This window comes from Pelodiscus sinensis, chromosome 5 (assembly GCF_052426305.1).
Source record: "Pelodiscus sinensis isolate ZL-2025 chromosome 5, ASM5242630v1, whole genome shotgun sequence".
NCBI classification, from domain to species: Eukaryota; Metazoa; Chordata; order Testudines; family Trionychidae; genus Pelodiscus; species Pelodiscus sinensis.
In genome coordinates, this window is record NC_143056.1 from 41,698,932 (window position 1) to 41,716,715 (window position 17,784).

Sequence of the window (17,784 nt, forward strand, 5' to 3'; positions counted from 1 at the left end):
CTAATCTGCGTATAAGTTTGGAAGGGCAAGCTGTAATGAACCTGATGCGGAGACCAGTTTCATTTTGTTGTTACGTTTATGTTCAAAAACTTTTTGAAGCAGTGTCCCTTCTTAAGAAGCTTCAAATGTTTAATCTTTCAGGGTCCTGATTAATTGGCCAGTTGACCCACAGTGACAAAGTATGGATTTCTAGGAAGAATATTTTACTTTACAATGGAGCAAGTAAATCAGGGTGCTGTTGGCCTAAAATAGTCTTTCCCATTCCTGTTGCCTCATTATGTGGAAATGAGTCTTTTTATTCTCCTTTTGCAGATAGAAGAGACTGGCAGAAAATAGCATTGCATTTAGTTTTCTGAAGTGATACTTTGTTAATGTTCGTAAGTTACTTAGGAGATGAAAATCACATAGTAAGAGATAGGATGTGTTCAGAAGACTCTTCTGTCTGGGTGACCAGCAGGCAATGAGTTTTACATGTAGTTACTAGAAGACTTATCTGGCATTGCTTGGGTCCTTCAGGGCAGGGGCTTGGGAATGTGGAAGACTTACAGCAGGAGGCTGGACATGTAGGGGTGTGTGTGCAGGAGTCAGGGTTGGGGGGTGAGGAGGGGCTCAGGGTGGGCAGTGCAGGTGTCATAGTGGGGGAAACTCAGGGGAGAGAGTGGGGGCAGCTAGTGACTGCTCCCAGGGGTGGCTACAGTGGCAGGCCCTGGGCTTGCCAGCAAGCTAGGGCATGTGCTGCCAGCAAGCTGGGGCACTTGCTGCCCTCCTATGGCCATTCTGGGGTAACTGTCCCTGCTATTACACCCCTTCTTTTCTGTTTGATGAGAAACAGTCACGTTCCATATACATCCCATTGTCCTGGCACAACAAATCCCTGATCTTGCTTTAAGTTATCGTAAGAGGAAGCTGCATAGCTCTTACCATTTAGGAGGAGTCCTTGAACAAACAGATTGATGGATGGACAGACACAGGTGCTCAAATGCTCTGATATATTATAGAAGATTAGTCATACATATGTGCAGTGCTTTATACATAAAACCCTATCTTAACTCCCAAAGTGATGAGCTAAAGGACATTTGATGGAAGATTGAACAAACGTACTAGAAATCAATGGTTTACTTCAAAGTGGCTGTATAATATGGAGTTGATCATTTCCTTGATCATTATCGTGTATAGGGGGCATGGTTTAGATTTAGGTCCAAAATGTAATAGTTTTGAAAAAATAAACTAGTACTGAATGAAATATTAACTTTTCACCTGGAAAAAATAATTTTTGGGGAGACTAAACTTTCCCCTTTGCCACCTACATTTCAGCTTTGTGGTAGTTCGCAGAACCAGAAGGTGAGAGTTATTAGATTAATTTGGATTTTCAAACATGGTTTCTTTAGTTTGACAATACCCTTTGGCTTGCCTACAGTGTCCTTTGACTTACTGCAGTTCTGGGTGTTAGAGAGCGATTTAATAACACTTCACGGAAGCAGCAACTGGAGGATATCAGGCTTATCTTCAACTCACAAAAGGAGGAAATGGGACAGATTGTGCTCGTACTGATTCCCTAGATGAATTTAGTTTCCAGCTTCCTTTAAAATATATTCAACTGACACTTTCCTGGTAATTGCTGTTATGAAATAGATCTTCAGAGGACAATTAACAGCTTGTTCTAAGATATTTAAGCTATTGAGAATTTGTGTTCACTTTTGTCAGATTGAAGGAAGCCTGTTTTGTTTGTCTAACATGAAGTATTGTATACCTTTGGAGCTTACAGCAAACTGTAGTTCAGTCCTTGAAAACCCATATTGCATTTGATAGGTAAGATTGAATGTTATTCTGATTTTGTAAGTGGCCTGTATGTGACTGACTACTCTGTCCCTGGGATTGAGAACACCTATGATGGTGTTTGGTGCAAAGCTAGATAGGTAATTGGTATTTAATTCCCTTTAGGCTGCAAGGGAAGGATGATATAGAAACTAGCTGCAGGATTGTGTTTCTGCAAGGTTGGTCTGTCCTTTCCTCTGAGCTAATAGGTTTACCTTGGGGGAGTGGTACTGGAGATGAAGTTCTCTTAGAACAGTGGTCTTCAACCTTTCTACATCCAAAATCACTTTTTAAATGTCAGAGAAGCCAAGATCTAGCCCATCCCTTCCCCAAGACCCCACCTCTTCCTTGAGGCCCAACCCTCTCCATTTCCCTCCTCTCCATCTCTTGCTGTCCCCAGCCCTTACTCCTGTTTCAACCCAGTAAGAGTGAGGTGCGGGCTCTGGGGTGGGAATGAGGGATTTGGGTGCGGGAAGGGGTGAGAGATGCAAGCTCTAGGAGGGTATTTGGGTGCAGGAGGAGGTGGAGAAGGGGATGCTGGCTCAGGCAGGGGGCTCCAGGCTGGAGAGTGTTGGGGTCAGGTGGAGGGTTTGGGTGCTGAAGCAAGCCACAGGCTTGTGGATGTGGGGGTGCAGGAGTTTGGGTTGGATGAGGCTATCAGGGCAGAGAGGGTTGGGTGTATGATGGGCTCGGGGCACGAGTTTGTGGTGTGTGGATGGTGCAGGAATGTTGTGGCAGAAGAATGGGGATGTGAGGGGGCTCAGAGCAGGGGGTTCAGGTGTATGATGGGCTCAGGGTTGGAGTGTGAGAGGGGGAGCAGGAATGTTATGATGCTGTGGCCAGATGGGGAATTGACCCCAATTGGGAGCTTGTTGGCCAGGCTTCATTTTTAAATAAAATATTATGTCCAACACAAAATGTTTCAGCATTGTTTTATTCATGGGAGGGGCAGGGAACCTGTTTTGGGTCAGGGTCCACTGACCCATGGAAAAATCAGTCGAGGACCACACAAGCGAGATGGGAAAAAAACCCAAGCCTCACTGATGTGGCCCCAACTGAGACACTTAACTCCTCTGGCACACCAGCCCCATGGGGAGGGAGGGGACACAGTAGGTAGGACTGAGGTTCAAGTCCTAAGCCAGATTAACGCTTTTGGGGTTCCAGGGTTAGTGGATTTTGTGGGCCCCTCTACACTCTGAAGTGGGGCCAAAAATGAGGGATTGATTGTATAGACCAGGGCTGCCAGTGAATGGGATAGTGATGGGGGTGCAGAATCTGGGTGGAAAGTAGGGTACAGGAGCAAGCTGGGGGTAGGTGTCTGGCCAGAAGGGTGGGGGCAGGAGCAGCTCGGCTGGTACCTGAGGGCCTCCAGGGACGCGGATCTCTGGGGCAGGATCTGAAGGCAGACATGGAAGAAGCACATGTGCAGCTTCTTTAAGAAATCCAACCGCTCTGGATTCTGCACTGCCATCTTTACCCCCACCTCCCTGGAGCATGGGAAAGGAAGGGAAGACAAGAAAGCATGCTTCCTGAGAGGCCGTATCTGGCGTGGACCCATAGGACTTGCCCCCCTCAACACTGCAGGAAGCCAGAGTTCATTCCATTTTTGTGGGAGGCTGCAGCACCAGCATGGGCTCCTTGTTGGGGGTGGGGAAAATAACTGCCTTCCAGTCAACTGGCAGTGCCCCCACAATCGACCAGTCAATCATGATCGATTGGTTGGTGACCACGGTCCTTGAGCTAAGGGAGGCTGCAATGTTTGCTAGTTGGGAGACTCTATTTTAAATTTGGCTGACAGGTTTCACTAATTCCTGACCTACTAGGTTCTGACCAGGACATTCTACAGCCTGTTTCAGCTTTGAAAGATAGTTTTGCATGGCTGAGGCCTCTACTGCACCTGGCTGAAAAGATTTTTTTTTTCCGGTTAGTCAGATTTTTCCAGTACTATATCTGTCTAGTTAAATTGCTGTCAACAAGCCAGTGCAATATCATCTGATATTTATTCTAGAGGAAGAGTGGCTTTTTTGACTTTAACTGTTTTCAAGGCAACATACGCTAAGCTAACATGGAAAAAGGTACTCTGATGCTAGAATATAGATGTCCTTTTGGGGAGTTATGCTGGTATAACCGTTTCATTTCATATACTACTTCTTAAAGGTATAACTTCCCCATGTAAATGAGCCCAAGAGTTTATTCTGACTCTGGGTTTTTTACTTGATCTAGGAGCTATATTCGTATGGAATTGCTAAGGGTAAGTTAAATAACTTCAGTTTCTATGGAACCTAAAACTGGAAAAATTTTCAATTCTTCTGTGTATGTTTCTACTTCTGTGCCCTTGACAAGATCTGAGAGCATGTCTTTATACTTGGAAAAATCTCTTGTGAAAACAAATCCTGAGTTTGACTCTCAGTTCAGACTCTGTGGTACCATAGAGAGGAGAAAATGATGTTTGTACCCTTCTACTGCTTTACGGCCCATAGAGACCTGATGTTTTTTGCAAGTCTTCTGGGTTTTTATACACTAGAGCAGGGGTGGGCAAAAGGGCCTCCGCGGGCTGGATTCGGCCCGTGGAGGCCAATTAGGACAGAAGGGGCAGAGGAGCGCCCAAAGCCCTCTCCACTATGCCTGCTGCTTGCAGGGTAGAGGTAGAGCGGAGAAGGCTTCAGGTGCTCCCTTGCCCCCGGGCCTTAATTGGCCCGGGAGCAGGGGAGCGCAGGAAGGCTCCTCCCTCCCTGCCAGGAGCACGTGGCACTTCGAAGTGCCACGCGCTGCTTGCAGGACGAGGGGAAGAATGGAGGTGGCTTTGCGTGCTCCCCCACCCCCAGGCCCTGATTGGGTGCCAAGGGGGAAAGGGGCTTCCCCACCCCCAGACGGATCATGGCTTGGGGTGGGGTAGCGCGCCCCCCCCTTTTCCCGTTCAGGCCCTGCCCCGTCTGCGGTGACCCAGGACTACTTCAAAAAATTTTGAAGTGGCTCCTGGGCAAAAATTACTGCCCACTTCTGCAATAGAGGTTCATATCTTGTCTACACAGTCTTCCAGGGAAGACCGTGTGGCAGACTGATCAGTTCAAATCATGACATTAAATACAAAGTGAGCAGAAATTAGTTAATTGAGAGGGAAAGTGACTCTTATTTGGACTGTTTAAAATTCTACTTTTATTTCTACTATTTAACTCTATTCCAGACAGACAGCTGTGGGGGGAGCTCCTTTTGTTAAAGATTTAGCACCCCTGCCTTTTCCTGTAAAATCTGAGAACTTCCAGTTTGCTTAGGAGTCCTGCAAAGGTGACCTCCAGCAAAAACCTGGGAGAACATAACTTTGCATTCCTCTGGTTCCAAAAAACAAATTGAGAGATTTTTTTAGGGGAAAAAAAACTACCCTGGTTAAATGTTCTTTATGTAAGGTAGCAGAAAGGTCACAGACACAGCTTTTTTTTCCCCTTTTGCTGTTTGCTAGCTGTTGCTCTAATCCAGTGGTTCTCAAACTTTTTGGTCCATGGGCCACTTGGCTCAATGCAAATCTTTGCCTGGACCACCAGTTGCTAATGGAAACTCACTGTTAATTACATAATCACACCTGAGCCATTTTGCTAGTGCTGCAGCTAGGGAAAATGGTTTAATTTAAATTATTAAACATATTAAATGTTTTAACTTTTGCATGTTAGTTTCACACTTTATTTAAAATTAAGTAAAATATTTATGTCCAACAAAAAGGGTTTCAATGTTTTCTTTATTTATGGCAGGGGTGGGGAAGCTTTTTTGGGTCAGGAGCTATTGACCCACAGAAAAAATCAGTTGGGGACCATATAAGTGAGAAACAAACTCCTCCCAAAACTCCCACCCTCACTGAGGTGGCCCCCCAACTGAGACACTTCATTCCTCTGGCACTCCAGCCCCTTGGGGTGAGGGGAAGGGACAGGGAGGAATGAGGTTCAGGGCTTCCCATAAGCCAGATTTACTTTTCTGGTGTTCCAGACTTAGTGGATTTTGTGGATTCACCCCTTAGTTTCTGGGGTGGGGACAGAAATAGGTGTTCGGTGTGTGGGACAGGGCTGCCAGCAAGGGGGATAGCAATTGAGGTACAGAATCTGGGCGGGAGGTGGGATGCAGGAGGGGTGAGGGTGTGACATAGGGTGCAGAAGCAGGCTGGGAGTAGGTGCCAGGATAGTGAAGGGAGCAGGAGCTAGAGCGGGTGCAGTGTGTGGCCAGAAGGGAGGGTGCAGGAGCAGGGTCGGGGGGAGAGGTGTCTGGCAAAGGGGGAGGTGCAGGAACAAAGGAGGGGGCTTGGGATAGGGTGGCTGGCCAGAAGGGAGGGTGCAGGAGCAAGGAGGGTACAGTGTGTGGCCAGGAGGGAGAAGGAGCAAGCTGGGGTGCAGGGGCTTGGCAGGGGAGAAGTTATGAGTATGGGGAATTGGGGTTCAGGGGTCTGTGTATGAGGGGGGGATGCCTATCTGATTGCACCTCCATTGCTCCCATTGGCTGATGGTTCATAGAGAGCTGCTCCCTTGTACGACTGTGCTACCAGTAGCTGGAACTGCTCCTATAATATATTGCTACCAGAAGTAACACAATCCTACAGGCTATTGTTTCTAAACAGAAAACCAAACGTTTGAAAATGCTACCCCTTTCAGTGCTGGGGGTGCTCCTCTGTTGTCCTCTGGCTTTGTGTTTATGGCAACCCAAATGGTACCTTGTCAGCACAGGAAATCTTGAGATTCCAGATAGTTTTTTGTGGTAGTACAAAGCAAACCAGGGGGTGGGGATCTCTGGGCACAATGAAATGCAGAAGTTTCTCAGTTTAAACCAGCTCTTCAGTGAAGGGTGAAGATAGGGGACAAAGTCCCCTAGGGTATGTCTACACTACCCCGCTAATTCGAACTAGCGGGGGTAATGTAGTCATCCGCAGTTGCAAATGAAGCCCGGGATTTGAATTTCCCGGGCTTCATTTGCATGAAGCCGGCCGGTGCCATTTTTAAATACCGGCTAGTTCGGACTCCGTGCCGCGCGGCTACACGCGGCACGGACTAGCTAGTTCGGATTAGGCTTCTAATCCGAACTAGCTGTACGCCTCGGATTAGAAGCCTAATCCGAACTAGCTAGTCCGTGCCGCGTGTAGCCGCGCGGCACGGAGTCCGAACTAGCCGGCATTTAAAAATGGCGCCGGCCGGCTTCATGCAAATGAAGCCCGGGAAATTCAAATCCCGGGTTTCATTTGCAACTGCGGATGACTACATTACCCCCGCTAGTTCGAACTAGCGGGGTAGTGTAGACATACCCCTAGTGGCCCTGCTCCTTCTGGCTACACCACCACCCTCCCGACCTCCTGAGCAGACAGGCAGCCCCTTCTCTTGACTTCTGCAGGAGTCCCGCTGTACATAGCTGCCCTACAGAACAGCCCTCCCTGCCTTGGAAATGCAGCTGACTGAGCAGAAGGCATGGTGGGCAGGCTCCACAGGGGGAAGGCCTTCAAGGCTCCTTTGCATGCTTCCTCAGCCCCACAGTGCAACAGCAGTAGCCCTGCCGCTTCCAGGGCTTTGCCAGGAGCCGGCATGGCACCTCCCCCGAGCAGTACTTGGAGGCAGCAATGCCCATGGCAGATGACATGGCATGGGGAGGCAGATGCTGATCTCCAGTCTAGTAGAGCCAGCTTCCTGTGGGTGGTGCTGCATGATGGGTTGCAGTGGCGCTAGAGGACTCCTGACATTGGTGCAGCATGCAGACTGCTGCGACCGCTGCCCAGGTAGGATTGGCCAATGGCAGCAACTGGGAAAGCCTCGCTGCCATTCCCCCACCGAGGCGGGCAGTTCTATATAATATAGAATTCTGCGAAGTTCTTCAGGTGTACTGGGCTCCTTAATGCATAGTAAAACTTAAACTGTGTGTGTGTGCACCCTAGACATGGTTTAGTGCTTTGTCACTGGGCCAGAGTTTATAAGGCACATATCCTACAAAGGAGTCGGCAAGTGCAGCATGTTGTTCCCTATTTAAAATAACAATGATGAGACTATTGCTTTAAGCCAAGGTTGGAGAAGGATAGGACTCTGGGCATTTTGGAGGCTTCTGCACATGAGTTGAGGCTTACATAGTCTATACTATCAAGTTTTGTTGCCAAAAACTGCCTTTTGTCGACACAACTTTCACTGCTACCAGACATTTTTTTCTTTTCCTTTCCCATATTGTTGACAAAGAGCCAGTGTAGACTCTGCTGTTTGTTCTGCTGACAGAATTGGCTTCCATCAGTATTTCACAATGCCTGTCCTGATGGCTGTGCTCAGTGTTTTGATCTCTGCTGCCCTTCAGCTATGCATCCCTTCCCTTTCAAAGCTCCGGGAAGTATCTGACAGCTGAGTGAGCTACTCTGTTTGAGGAATAAACAGAGAACAAATCATTGGAATGCTCCTGTTCTTCCCTGCACTAGGAGCATAGCAACAGACAGGCTGCTGCTGCTGGGTGGGAGGCGGGGGAGAGACTGCTATGCTGTTTTGATATTTCTCAGCATGGAGCACTGGCAGAGCTACTCACGATAAGGATGTTAAGAAGCAGGCTTGCCTCCCAGACCCAGCATGAGCTGGGACTGAGCCGGGCTTGCCCAGTCCTGGCTCTAATCAGGTCCAGCAGCCACTGTCCATGGGGAGGTCCCAGTGGGGAGCTGGGACCCTGCATGAACAGAGCCTGCTCCAGCAGCAGCCCCTGTCGGCAGCAGCCAGGGCTGGCTGCAAACAGAGGCTGCTCGGACAGCAGCCCCTGTTAGGGTTGCCAGATGTTCGGTTTTTCCCCAGACAGTTCGGCATTCAGGTCCCCCATCCAGTTAAAAAAAAAAAAAAACAGACAGAAGCCCGCCGGGGACACTTTTCCCCTGCCAACTCTGGCAGGAGCAGAGGAGTGCGGGGCCATTTAAAGGCGCATTGGTGTGGTTTTTTTTTTGTTTGTTTGTTTTGTTTTTGGGCCATGTTCAGGATTTTTGTTGAAAGCGGCTAGCAAACCTAGCCCCTGTCCAGGGGGAATCCCAAGATGTGCAGGAATCCAGCTCTGCCTTCCCACAACACTGCACTGTGAGATGCTTACCCACATTGCTTTGCTTTGTCAACAGGGTGTTAGCAGTGTGGCTGTGAAATGTCACCAAGGGGAGGCAGGAAAAACTGGTTAGACTGTTTTTCACTTTTGGCGACTTGCATGTCGACAGCACTTTTGTCCCCAGTGTAGATACATAGCCTGAATATAACTGATGCTAAGCCTCAGTGACAAGGTGAGCTTTTGAAGAGGGGCTTGGTGCATGGATACATAGAAAGAAAGGCCAGGCTATAAGAACTAGCAGTATGCATTATGTGGTCAGATTTAAAATACTGTGGTGGAAAAATCAATGGCTGAATCTGAGCTCCTGGAAATCTTGTTCTCGTGGTTACAATTAAGTTCAGGGCAACTGTACCTGCTTTTCTCCTGTCAGGTCTACAAAGAAACCCATGCTTGGACTTCTGGATTTTAAGCCATGGTTTTCCTGGGTGAAGACATGCACCTGTCCCTCCCACCAATATGTATTTACATATTGACTTATTCCTAGCAAAAGACAATCCTGCCTGAGGAAACATGCTTTGTCTGTCTCCTACATTGTCTGTAATTGCTACAGTTACAGGTTCACACACCCTTCTTCTAAGCAAACATACTTTATTCATAAGACTACAGTCAAAGCACTACAGAAGAAACAATGAAAGAACATCCATGCATATTAATAAATTTACCAGGAATCACTCTACCTGCAACATGGGCTCTGGAAGGAGCAGCCTGCAGCCCTTCTTTCGAGATTTTACTGTGGCTGGAATTCATCCTACCCTTTGCTCTGAACAACAAACCACGACAGATTCATTCATTTATCCAGTTTCTTTTTGAAGAGATCTTGTACAGGTACTCAGCTAGATAATGGATCTCTTTTCAAAGTACCGGTTCAAAAAGATGGATTTGAAGTAGACTATTTGCATTCCCTATACCTATGCTGACCACCTGTCCCAGAAAATCCAGGACAGTCCCGCTTTTTAATCTCCTGTCCTGGTGTCCCCATAGAGCACTTAAATGTCTTGAATAGCCCCAAGACTCCAAACACAGCTGCATGTTGGTGTTTCCCCTCCCTCTCCTTTGCTGGGGGAACAGGAGTCAGGAAGACTTCTGTTCAATAGGAGAAGCAGCAGGAGGTGGTGTCTGTTGGGAGCACAGGAAAGCAAGTGATTTGCTGGGGGTGGCCGCAGGGAAGTGGTACAGGGCTCAGCTGGGCTGTGTGGGATGGAGTATTCCTGGGACCCAGATGCGGGGCTCAGCTGGGCTGTGAGGCAGGATGCAAGGAACCAGTACACTGCTCAGCTGGGCTGCAGAGGAGGGGCGGTGCTGGGAATCTGGGCACGAGGCTCAGGTGAGCTGTGCTGGATCGGGGAAGGCACAGGGCACAGGGGGAGCTCAGTTGGGCTGTGAGTGGGGGCTGCAGGGAACCAAAAATTCCTCATTTGGGACCAGTCAGGTCCTGAGGGTGCCAGACCAATGAGGTCCAACCCCTCCCCAAATTCCCTCCTGCACCCTCCCCGCTGGACAGACACCCTACCCCAGTATGTCCTACACTCACCCTCCTGGCCAGCTACCCTATACCCACCCTGCTCCTGATTTATTGTTGCTCTTGCACCCTCCCTCCTGGCCACACACTGCATTCTCCCTTGCTCCTGCTTCCTCCTTTAGTCAGACACCCCACTCCCAGCCTGCTTCTGCACCCTAACTCCCACCCAGACCTTGCAACCTCGCCCCCTTCACCACCACAGCTCTCTCCCAGATCCTGTACCCTGTCCCTATCCAACTCAATGGTAGCACTGAACCCCTCATTTTAGCCCCCCCTCAGAACATAAGGAGGTCCATAAAATTCACCATAAAAATAATTCTGGCCTATGGGAAGCCGAGACTCAGTCCTCCCTGTCCTTTCCCATTGCCCTGTGGGGCTGGAGCACTAGAGGAGTTAGGTGTCTGAGTTGAGGCCCACTTCAGTGAGGGTTGGGAGTTCTGGGAGGGGGTTTTTTCTGTTTCTCACTTGTGTGGTCCCCAACTGATTTTCTGCGGGTCAGTGGTCCCCAACCCTAAACATTGCCTACCTCTGCCATAAATAAAGAAAACATTGAAACAGTTTCTGTTGTACATAAATTAATATTTTACTTTATTTAAAATGAAGTTGAATAAACTAACTTGCGAAAGTTAAAATGCATAATCTGTTTAATAATTTAAATTAAACAGTTCTCCCTATCTGCTGCTCTAGCTTTGGTGTCGATTGTGGACAGACACTTTGTGAGGCTTCCTCATCCAAGCAGTTGATGATTTAAACAGCGTTTTATGATGCCACATGAAAACACTTGCGCAAGAACCCACAAGTGTAGACATAGCCGAAGTATGGCCATTCTTGCGCAAGAATCTGCAGAGCGTCCACACTGCCTGCCCACTCTTGTGCAAGGAAATTTACAGTATGACATGGTAAGAGAGGGCTTCTTGAGCAAGAGCTACGCTCTTTTTTTAACAGGTGTGAGCGTAAGCGGGCAGTGTGGATGCTCGGCAGGGATTTCTTGCGCAAGAAAGCCCTATGACTAAAATGGCCACCAGAGCTTTCTTGAGCAAGAGAGCGTCCACACTGCCATGGGCGCTCTTGCGCAAAAGCACAGCTCGCACATGGCAGTGTGGACATTTTCTTGCGCAAGACTTCTTGCACAAGAACACTTGCGCAAGATGCCATGAGTGTAGACATAGCCTTAGTGTCCACAGAAAGGCAGGATGTATCGTTTCTCCACAGAGCTTACTAAGGGCTTGTTCACCCTGTGGGTGAATGAGCACTTTGTAAGATCTGTGAAGAGATGAGATGTTTTGACTTCCAGTTTCAAGGAATTTGTTCTTCTGTCTTTGGCCTGCACGTTGTCTAGACCTGAATTAGTTGTGACAATGCATTTCTGAATTATTCTGACAAAGTGAAACTTGTGCTCAAGACCCCACGTCCAGTGAGAGAAAACGCTGCTGTCAGAAGAAGTAAATTCAAAGTCTCTCCAAGTTTCTTCATATTGCTGCTACCAGGCAGTGGGGCTTTTACTGATTGGTCCCTTACATTTTTGAAGGCTGATTAAATGTTAACTGGATCTTCTTGGGTAATATCAACAGATGGCTTTGGGCCCAATCCTAGCTTAACGTTTAAATTCGATCCGGCCCTTTGTAAGCAGTTTGGCAAGTGTTCTCATTTGGCAATTATTATTAGATGATATTTACATAATATAGGCATTGCCATCTTGTTATTGACACATACATTTCTAAGTAGCTTCACATATAAAATAGCCCAGCCCCATTGAAGTACCTTTCAAGCACCGGTGGTGAGGATTAGTGACATAGTCTTCTCCACCCTGTAATTATTACAGTTAGTTCAGTATTGTCATTATGGCTTGTGGAAACAAAGGATACTTCATAGAATCATAGAATAATAGGACTGGAAGGGACCTCGAGAGGTCATCGAGTCCAGCCCCCCGCCCTCAAGGCAGGATCAAGCTCCGTCTACACCATCCCTGACAGATGTCTATCTAACCTGTTCTTAAATATCTCCAGAGAGGGAGATTCCACCACCTCCCTTGGCAATTTATTCCAATATTTGACCACCCTGACAGTTAGGAATTTTTTCCTAATGTCCAATCTAAACCTCCCCTGCTGCACTTTAAGCCTATTACTCCTTGTCCTGTCCTCAGAAACCAAGAGGAACAAATTTTCTCCTTCCTCCTTGTGACACCCTTTTAGATATTTGAAAACCGCTATCATGTCCCCCCTTAATCTTCTTTTTTCCAAACTAAACAAGCCCAGTTCATGAAGCCTGGCTTCATAGGTCATGTTCTCTAAACCTTTAATCATTCTTGTCGCTCTTCTCTGTACCCTTTCCAATTTCTCCACATCTTTCTTGGAATGCGGTGCCCAGAACTGGACACAGTACTCCAGCTGAGGCCTAACTAGTGCAGAGTAGAGCGGCAGAATGACTTCACGAGTTTTGCTTACAACACACCTGTTGATACAACCTAGAATCATATTTGCTTTTTTTGCAACAGCATCACACTGCTGACTCATATTCAACTTGTGGTCCACTATGACCCCTAGATCCCTTTCCGCCATGCTCCTTCCTAGACAGTCGCTTCCCATCTTGTATGTATGGAACTGATTGTTCCTTCCTAAGTGAAGCACTTTGCATTTCTACTTGATAGTTTTGTAGTAACTTCAAAAAACGCTGTTGCAGTCAATCTCATTAGGGATGTAAATTCCCATTAATCAGTTAACTCAGGGCTACTCAACACGCAGTCCATGGGCTACGTGCCTACGTGCGGCCTGCAGCCTGTTGGTTTACAGTCCGTGGTGCAGTTTGGGTTTACGCAGGGCTCAACACACGGCCCACGGGTATGATCCTTTGAACATGGCCTCTGCTGGGAACACACTCCATAGCGGTGAGTCAATATAATGGTCTTCTCTTGCTATGCGTTTTGGTAGTTCAATTCCTGGACTGTATTTGCTCATTAAAAGTGCTATCATATGGGTGGAAATCAGGTAAATATTGCATTTTATTAATATCAGCAGAAGTGACTTAAATGGGGCTTGGTATTGTGTAGTCTTGCCTTAATCTTTGTATTCATGCCCATCAGTGTGAAAGAAGCTATTTGCATATATATATATATTTTTTTTTTGCATGTACATATAATCACACTTAAGTTGTGGCCCTTGGCATGAGCTGTGAGTATCATTGTGACCCCTGGGACTTCCAAAGTTGAGAAGCCCCGAGTTAACTAGTTAATGTTAGGTCACACTGGGACTGTTGCTGGCTCCCAGCTCCTTCCAGAGCAGCCCCTGTCCACAGCAAGCTGGACTCCCCATGGAGAGAGACTGCTCTGGACACTAGCACAGTCCCTTCCTGTGGGGCCCCTGGGTTCTCCACAGACAGGGGCTGCTCCAGACAAGAGCAACCCCTGTCTGCAATGGGCCCTCTGCGGGGCTGGAGCACAGCCTCCTCTGATTACCAGGTAATTGGAACTGGTAAGCATCATCCATTAATAGGACTAAGGAAGTTGTCCCATGAAATTGTGGGATAGTTCTGGATGATTCCTAGGCCCTGAGTCAAATGGGGCTACATCTACATTGCAAAGTAATAGGATCCTGGATCTCAGCTTGAATCTAGGTTGGACCCCTAGTGCTGCAGTGTCCTGAGACCCTAGGTCTGAGGCCTAGGTTAATGTAATTGCAGTATAGTTGCATAGGGGGCTCCTATAATGCCCAAACCTATCCCTGTTGGTTGAGGATGGTGGGAGGAATTCTTAAGAGGGGTTACACGATACCCTTTACTTACGGTCATGTGTCCAACTTGACCCCAGAAATGCTACCCCATAGAGGGACTTCCTGTAGCAGGCAGGTGGGATCTAAGGAGTCGGGGTATGGCGTGTCAGGTAGCGTGGCTAATGTGTCCCTATTTTTGGTAGTTCAGAAAATATGGTCACCGTACCTATGCCACTTGGGAATCTATTCCACGCACACATTGTCCCAAAAAAACTTTTGAAATTCCTAACGTTTTGTATTAATCACATCTTCCTCCTAAAAAAAAGCCCATTATAGTACCTAAATTACTTATAGAATATAGTACCTAAATCATTAAACTTAATTTAGGAAGGTTTAGCTTAGTTCTATAAGTCTTGTCCAGGATATTGTCATCTCTCAAGCTTACTACCCCCTTCAAGATCTAGAAACTTCAGTTCTTCTTAAGTAGCAAAGGGCACATCTGAGATCCCTGGTTTCCCTGAGAGGTCCAGTCCCTGGCTGAATTTGGCTTATACAGGCAGTCCCCGGGTTACGTACAAGATAGGGACTGTAGGTTTGTACTTAAGTCGGAACTGGCGTCCAGATTCAGCCGCTGCTGAAACTGACCAGCGGCTGACTACAGGAAGCCCGAGGCAGAGTTTCTCTGCCCCAGGCTTCCTGGAATCAGCCGCTGATCAGTTTCAACGGCAGCTGAATCTGGACGCCTGGGACAGAGCAGCTGGGGTGCTGCCGGGAAGGTCCCTGCAGTGCCGCACCTCGGCGGTCTCTGCAGCGCCACACCTCGTCCTGATTGAGCCGCTGCTGAAACTGACCAGCAGCGGCTGAATCGGGACACCTGGGGCAGAGCAGCTGGGGTGCTGCCGGGTTGGTCCAGTAGGGGTGCTGCCGGGTTGGTCCAGTAGCACCGAGGAGCGGCGCTGCGGAATCAACCGGCAGCGCCCCAGCTGCTCTATCACAGGCGTCCTCGAGAAAAGCCTGGTCTGCTGGGGGGGAGGCGCACTAGCTGCGCCCCCCGTCCACCCCAGCAGACCAGGGAGACACGGAGCAAAACCGCGGAGGACCCGGGCGGCGGGACCGTGGCGCGTCTGGGTGGTCCCACCGCCCGCGTCCTCTGCGGCTTTGCTCCGCATCTTCCTGGTCTGCTGGGGGGGCTCCCCCAGCAGACCAGGAAGATGCGGAGCAGCTTTTCTCGCCCCAGAGGATGCGGGCGGTCCCGCTGCCTGCATCCTCCGGGGCGAGAAAAGCCCCGTTCGTAAGTATGGATCCAACTTATGTCGCATAACTCGGGGACTGCCTGTACATCAGATGATTAGTGTATTCTTCATAATCTCACTGCTCTTCTGATATCAAACTTCCTTTTAATTAAATGAAAAAGAAATTTCATAACCCTTTCAAGCTTTCCAAGTGGGCCAAGGGAGCAACTTCCCTGTGTTCAGATGTCAGTGCTGTCATGGTCAACTTGAAGGTCTTCCTCTTATCCATTCAAGACAGACATTCAGTTTTCCTGAGAGACATAGGAAGGGAAGCTAGAGTCCAGGAAACAATCGTGCAAAAAAACTTTGTGGGTAATGAGTGATAACAAACACTATAAAGAAGAGCTTCAGAGAGGGGTGGCAGAGTTTAGTCTGTAACAGGAAAAACTTAAAAAACAAGAAATAGTCTAGTAGCACCTTAAAGAATAACAAAACATGTATTGTAGATGATATCATGGGATTTCATGGGCACAACCCACTTCTTCAGATGACAGGTGTGTTGGAAGTCCAGATCCAAGAACAAATAAGGGAAGAAGTGATGGGGGGAGGAGAAAAGGAAAAAAATGGTGGGGAGGAAGAAAAAAAGAGACCGTAAGTAGATAAGTTTCAGAGGGATAGCCAAGTTAGTGTGTCTGTTGCTTTTTTAGTTTTTTCTGTTGCTGTCTAGTAGCATCTTAAAGACTAAATAGTTACAAGAGGCTGATAACCATTAGTTTGCACTTGGAAAGGAAGATGACCAACTATGTAGAAGAGTAAATCAGAAAGCAATTTTATAAATGAGATTCTGAACACAAGTTTGGGAATTTAGAAGTTGGTTTCCACCGTAATGCTTATGCTGCTGTATTACTTGCATTTGTTGTTTTTTAGAAAAACAACATTAAAAATGGTAATTTCGTACATAAGATTTCATGGGTTGGAGTTGTAGCTAAACATGCACTGAACAGGAATTATTGCATAGGAAGAGGAGGGGGTGGTAAAGTAGGGACTAGCTGGGGCCACCCCATCTCCATCTTTTCTCTATGGTACAATGTAAACAGCTGAGGAAATGTTACTCTTCTCCTGGTATTGAAATATGATGTAGTGGATAAGAGCATTGCCCCAGGAATTAGGAAGTTTAACTTCTGTCCCTGGTTCTTGCTGCTCTTTGCAGTTGAGTAAGTGACTTCACTGTACCTCTGCTTCCCAGCAGTGAGATATGTAGGGAGTAAAACCTCAATGAAGTGCCTTAAAATGTGTGGCTAAAAGCCTTGTAAAAGTTCAGTGTGATCATATATTGCATATATTTCTTAAGTGCATCCCAAACTGATGCAGAAAACTGTCTTTCCTTTGTCTTGTATCGCAACAGATTAAGCATAGGATCTTTTTTGCTTATTTGAATGCCTTTTTATGTTTTGCAGGACTTTGTCCCATTATATCAAGACTTTGAAAATTTCTACACAAGGAATCTCTACATGCGCATTCGAGACAGCTGGAATCGACCAATCTGCAGTGTGCCTGGGGCCAAGGTGGACATGCTGGAGAGACTTTCCTATGACTACAATTGGACATTTGCGTGAGTTAGAGCTTGAGGAAAGATTCCCAGTAGCTGGTCTTGAGTGAAGAATGCCTGAGGGCTATGAAAATGTCTTTGAAGGAGCAGCAAGTCCTCCACAGATTAATGGATAACCTGCTGGGGCTCTTGCACATTTCAAAGTTGGAACGCTACGTGGAGCCCGGAGCCAATAGGGAGTCCTACTGACCCCGGACTCCATGCAGGCACTTCTGCTTTTGAAATGCACAAGTCCCACTGGGGCTCTTGTACAATTCAAAGATGGAAGGTGGGAGTTCTTATTGACTAATCGAATAGTCAATGGAAATCCCATCGACTATTTGAGTAGTTAGTTAATTGAAATTTAACATCCCTATTTTGCATAATCAGTCAAAGTCTTTTTCGGGCACACTGAATATTGGTTAGTCTTCTATTCTGCCAAACAGCTTTTGTGGTGAAGGAAAAGATGGAGAAACTAAGCTTCTGTTAATGTTCTCAGGATACATAGTGGCAGATCAGTCATGGATAGATGCTTTGGGCTGATAGGTGTGCCATGACAACTGTTTTGGACTCCAACTCACCTCCCTGGTTATGATTATCATCTGGTTGGTCTGGGCAAGTCCCTCTCCTTCACTGATCATTCTCAGGCTCAACAGATCTGGAAGGGCTGTCTCATTTTGTTGTGCTGGTGCTGTGCAATATGGTTGACTTCCAAATCACATGAAAAGCTGTAGGGAGGAGAGAGCAGGAGTAAGATACAAGGTACAGGACAAAGCATATGAGGGAGGGGAATACAGCAGGATCTCATATGAATCAAGTTAGGGTTATTTCTGGTTTAGTGATAATGGTTCC

At 47.4% G+C, this 17,784-nt stretch overlaps 1 protein-coding gene across 2 annotated transcripts in view; it reads left to right on the plus strand.

The window, feature by feature from the left end:
* The window catches only part of SPTLC2 (serine palmitoyltransferase long chain base subunit 2), a 164,092-nt gene that overhangs the window by 50,622 nt on the left and 95,686 nt on the right, over window positions 1-17,784 (plus strand). For both annotated transcript variants that reach the window (XM_075926793.2, XM_075926794.2), the window contains exon 3: window positions 16,802-16,956. In XM_075926793.2, the coding sequence (XP_075782908.2) occupies window positions 16,802-16,956 (155 nt within the window). The remainder of the gene's footprint in view (window positions 1-16,801; window positions 16,957-17,784) is intronic.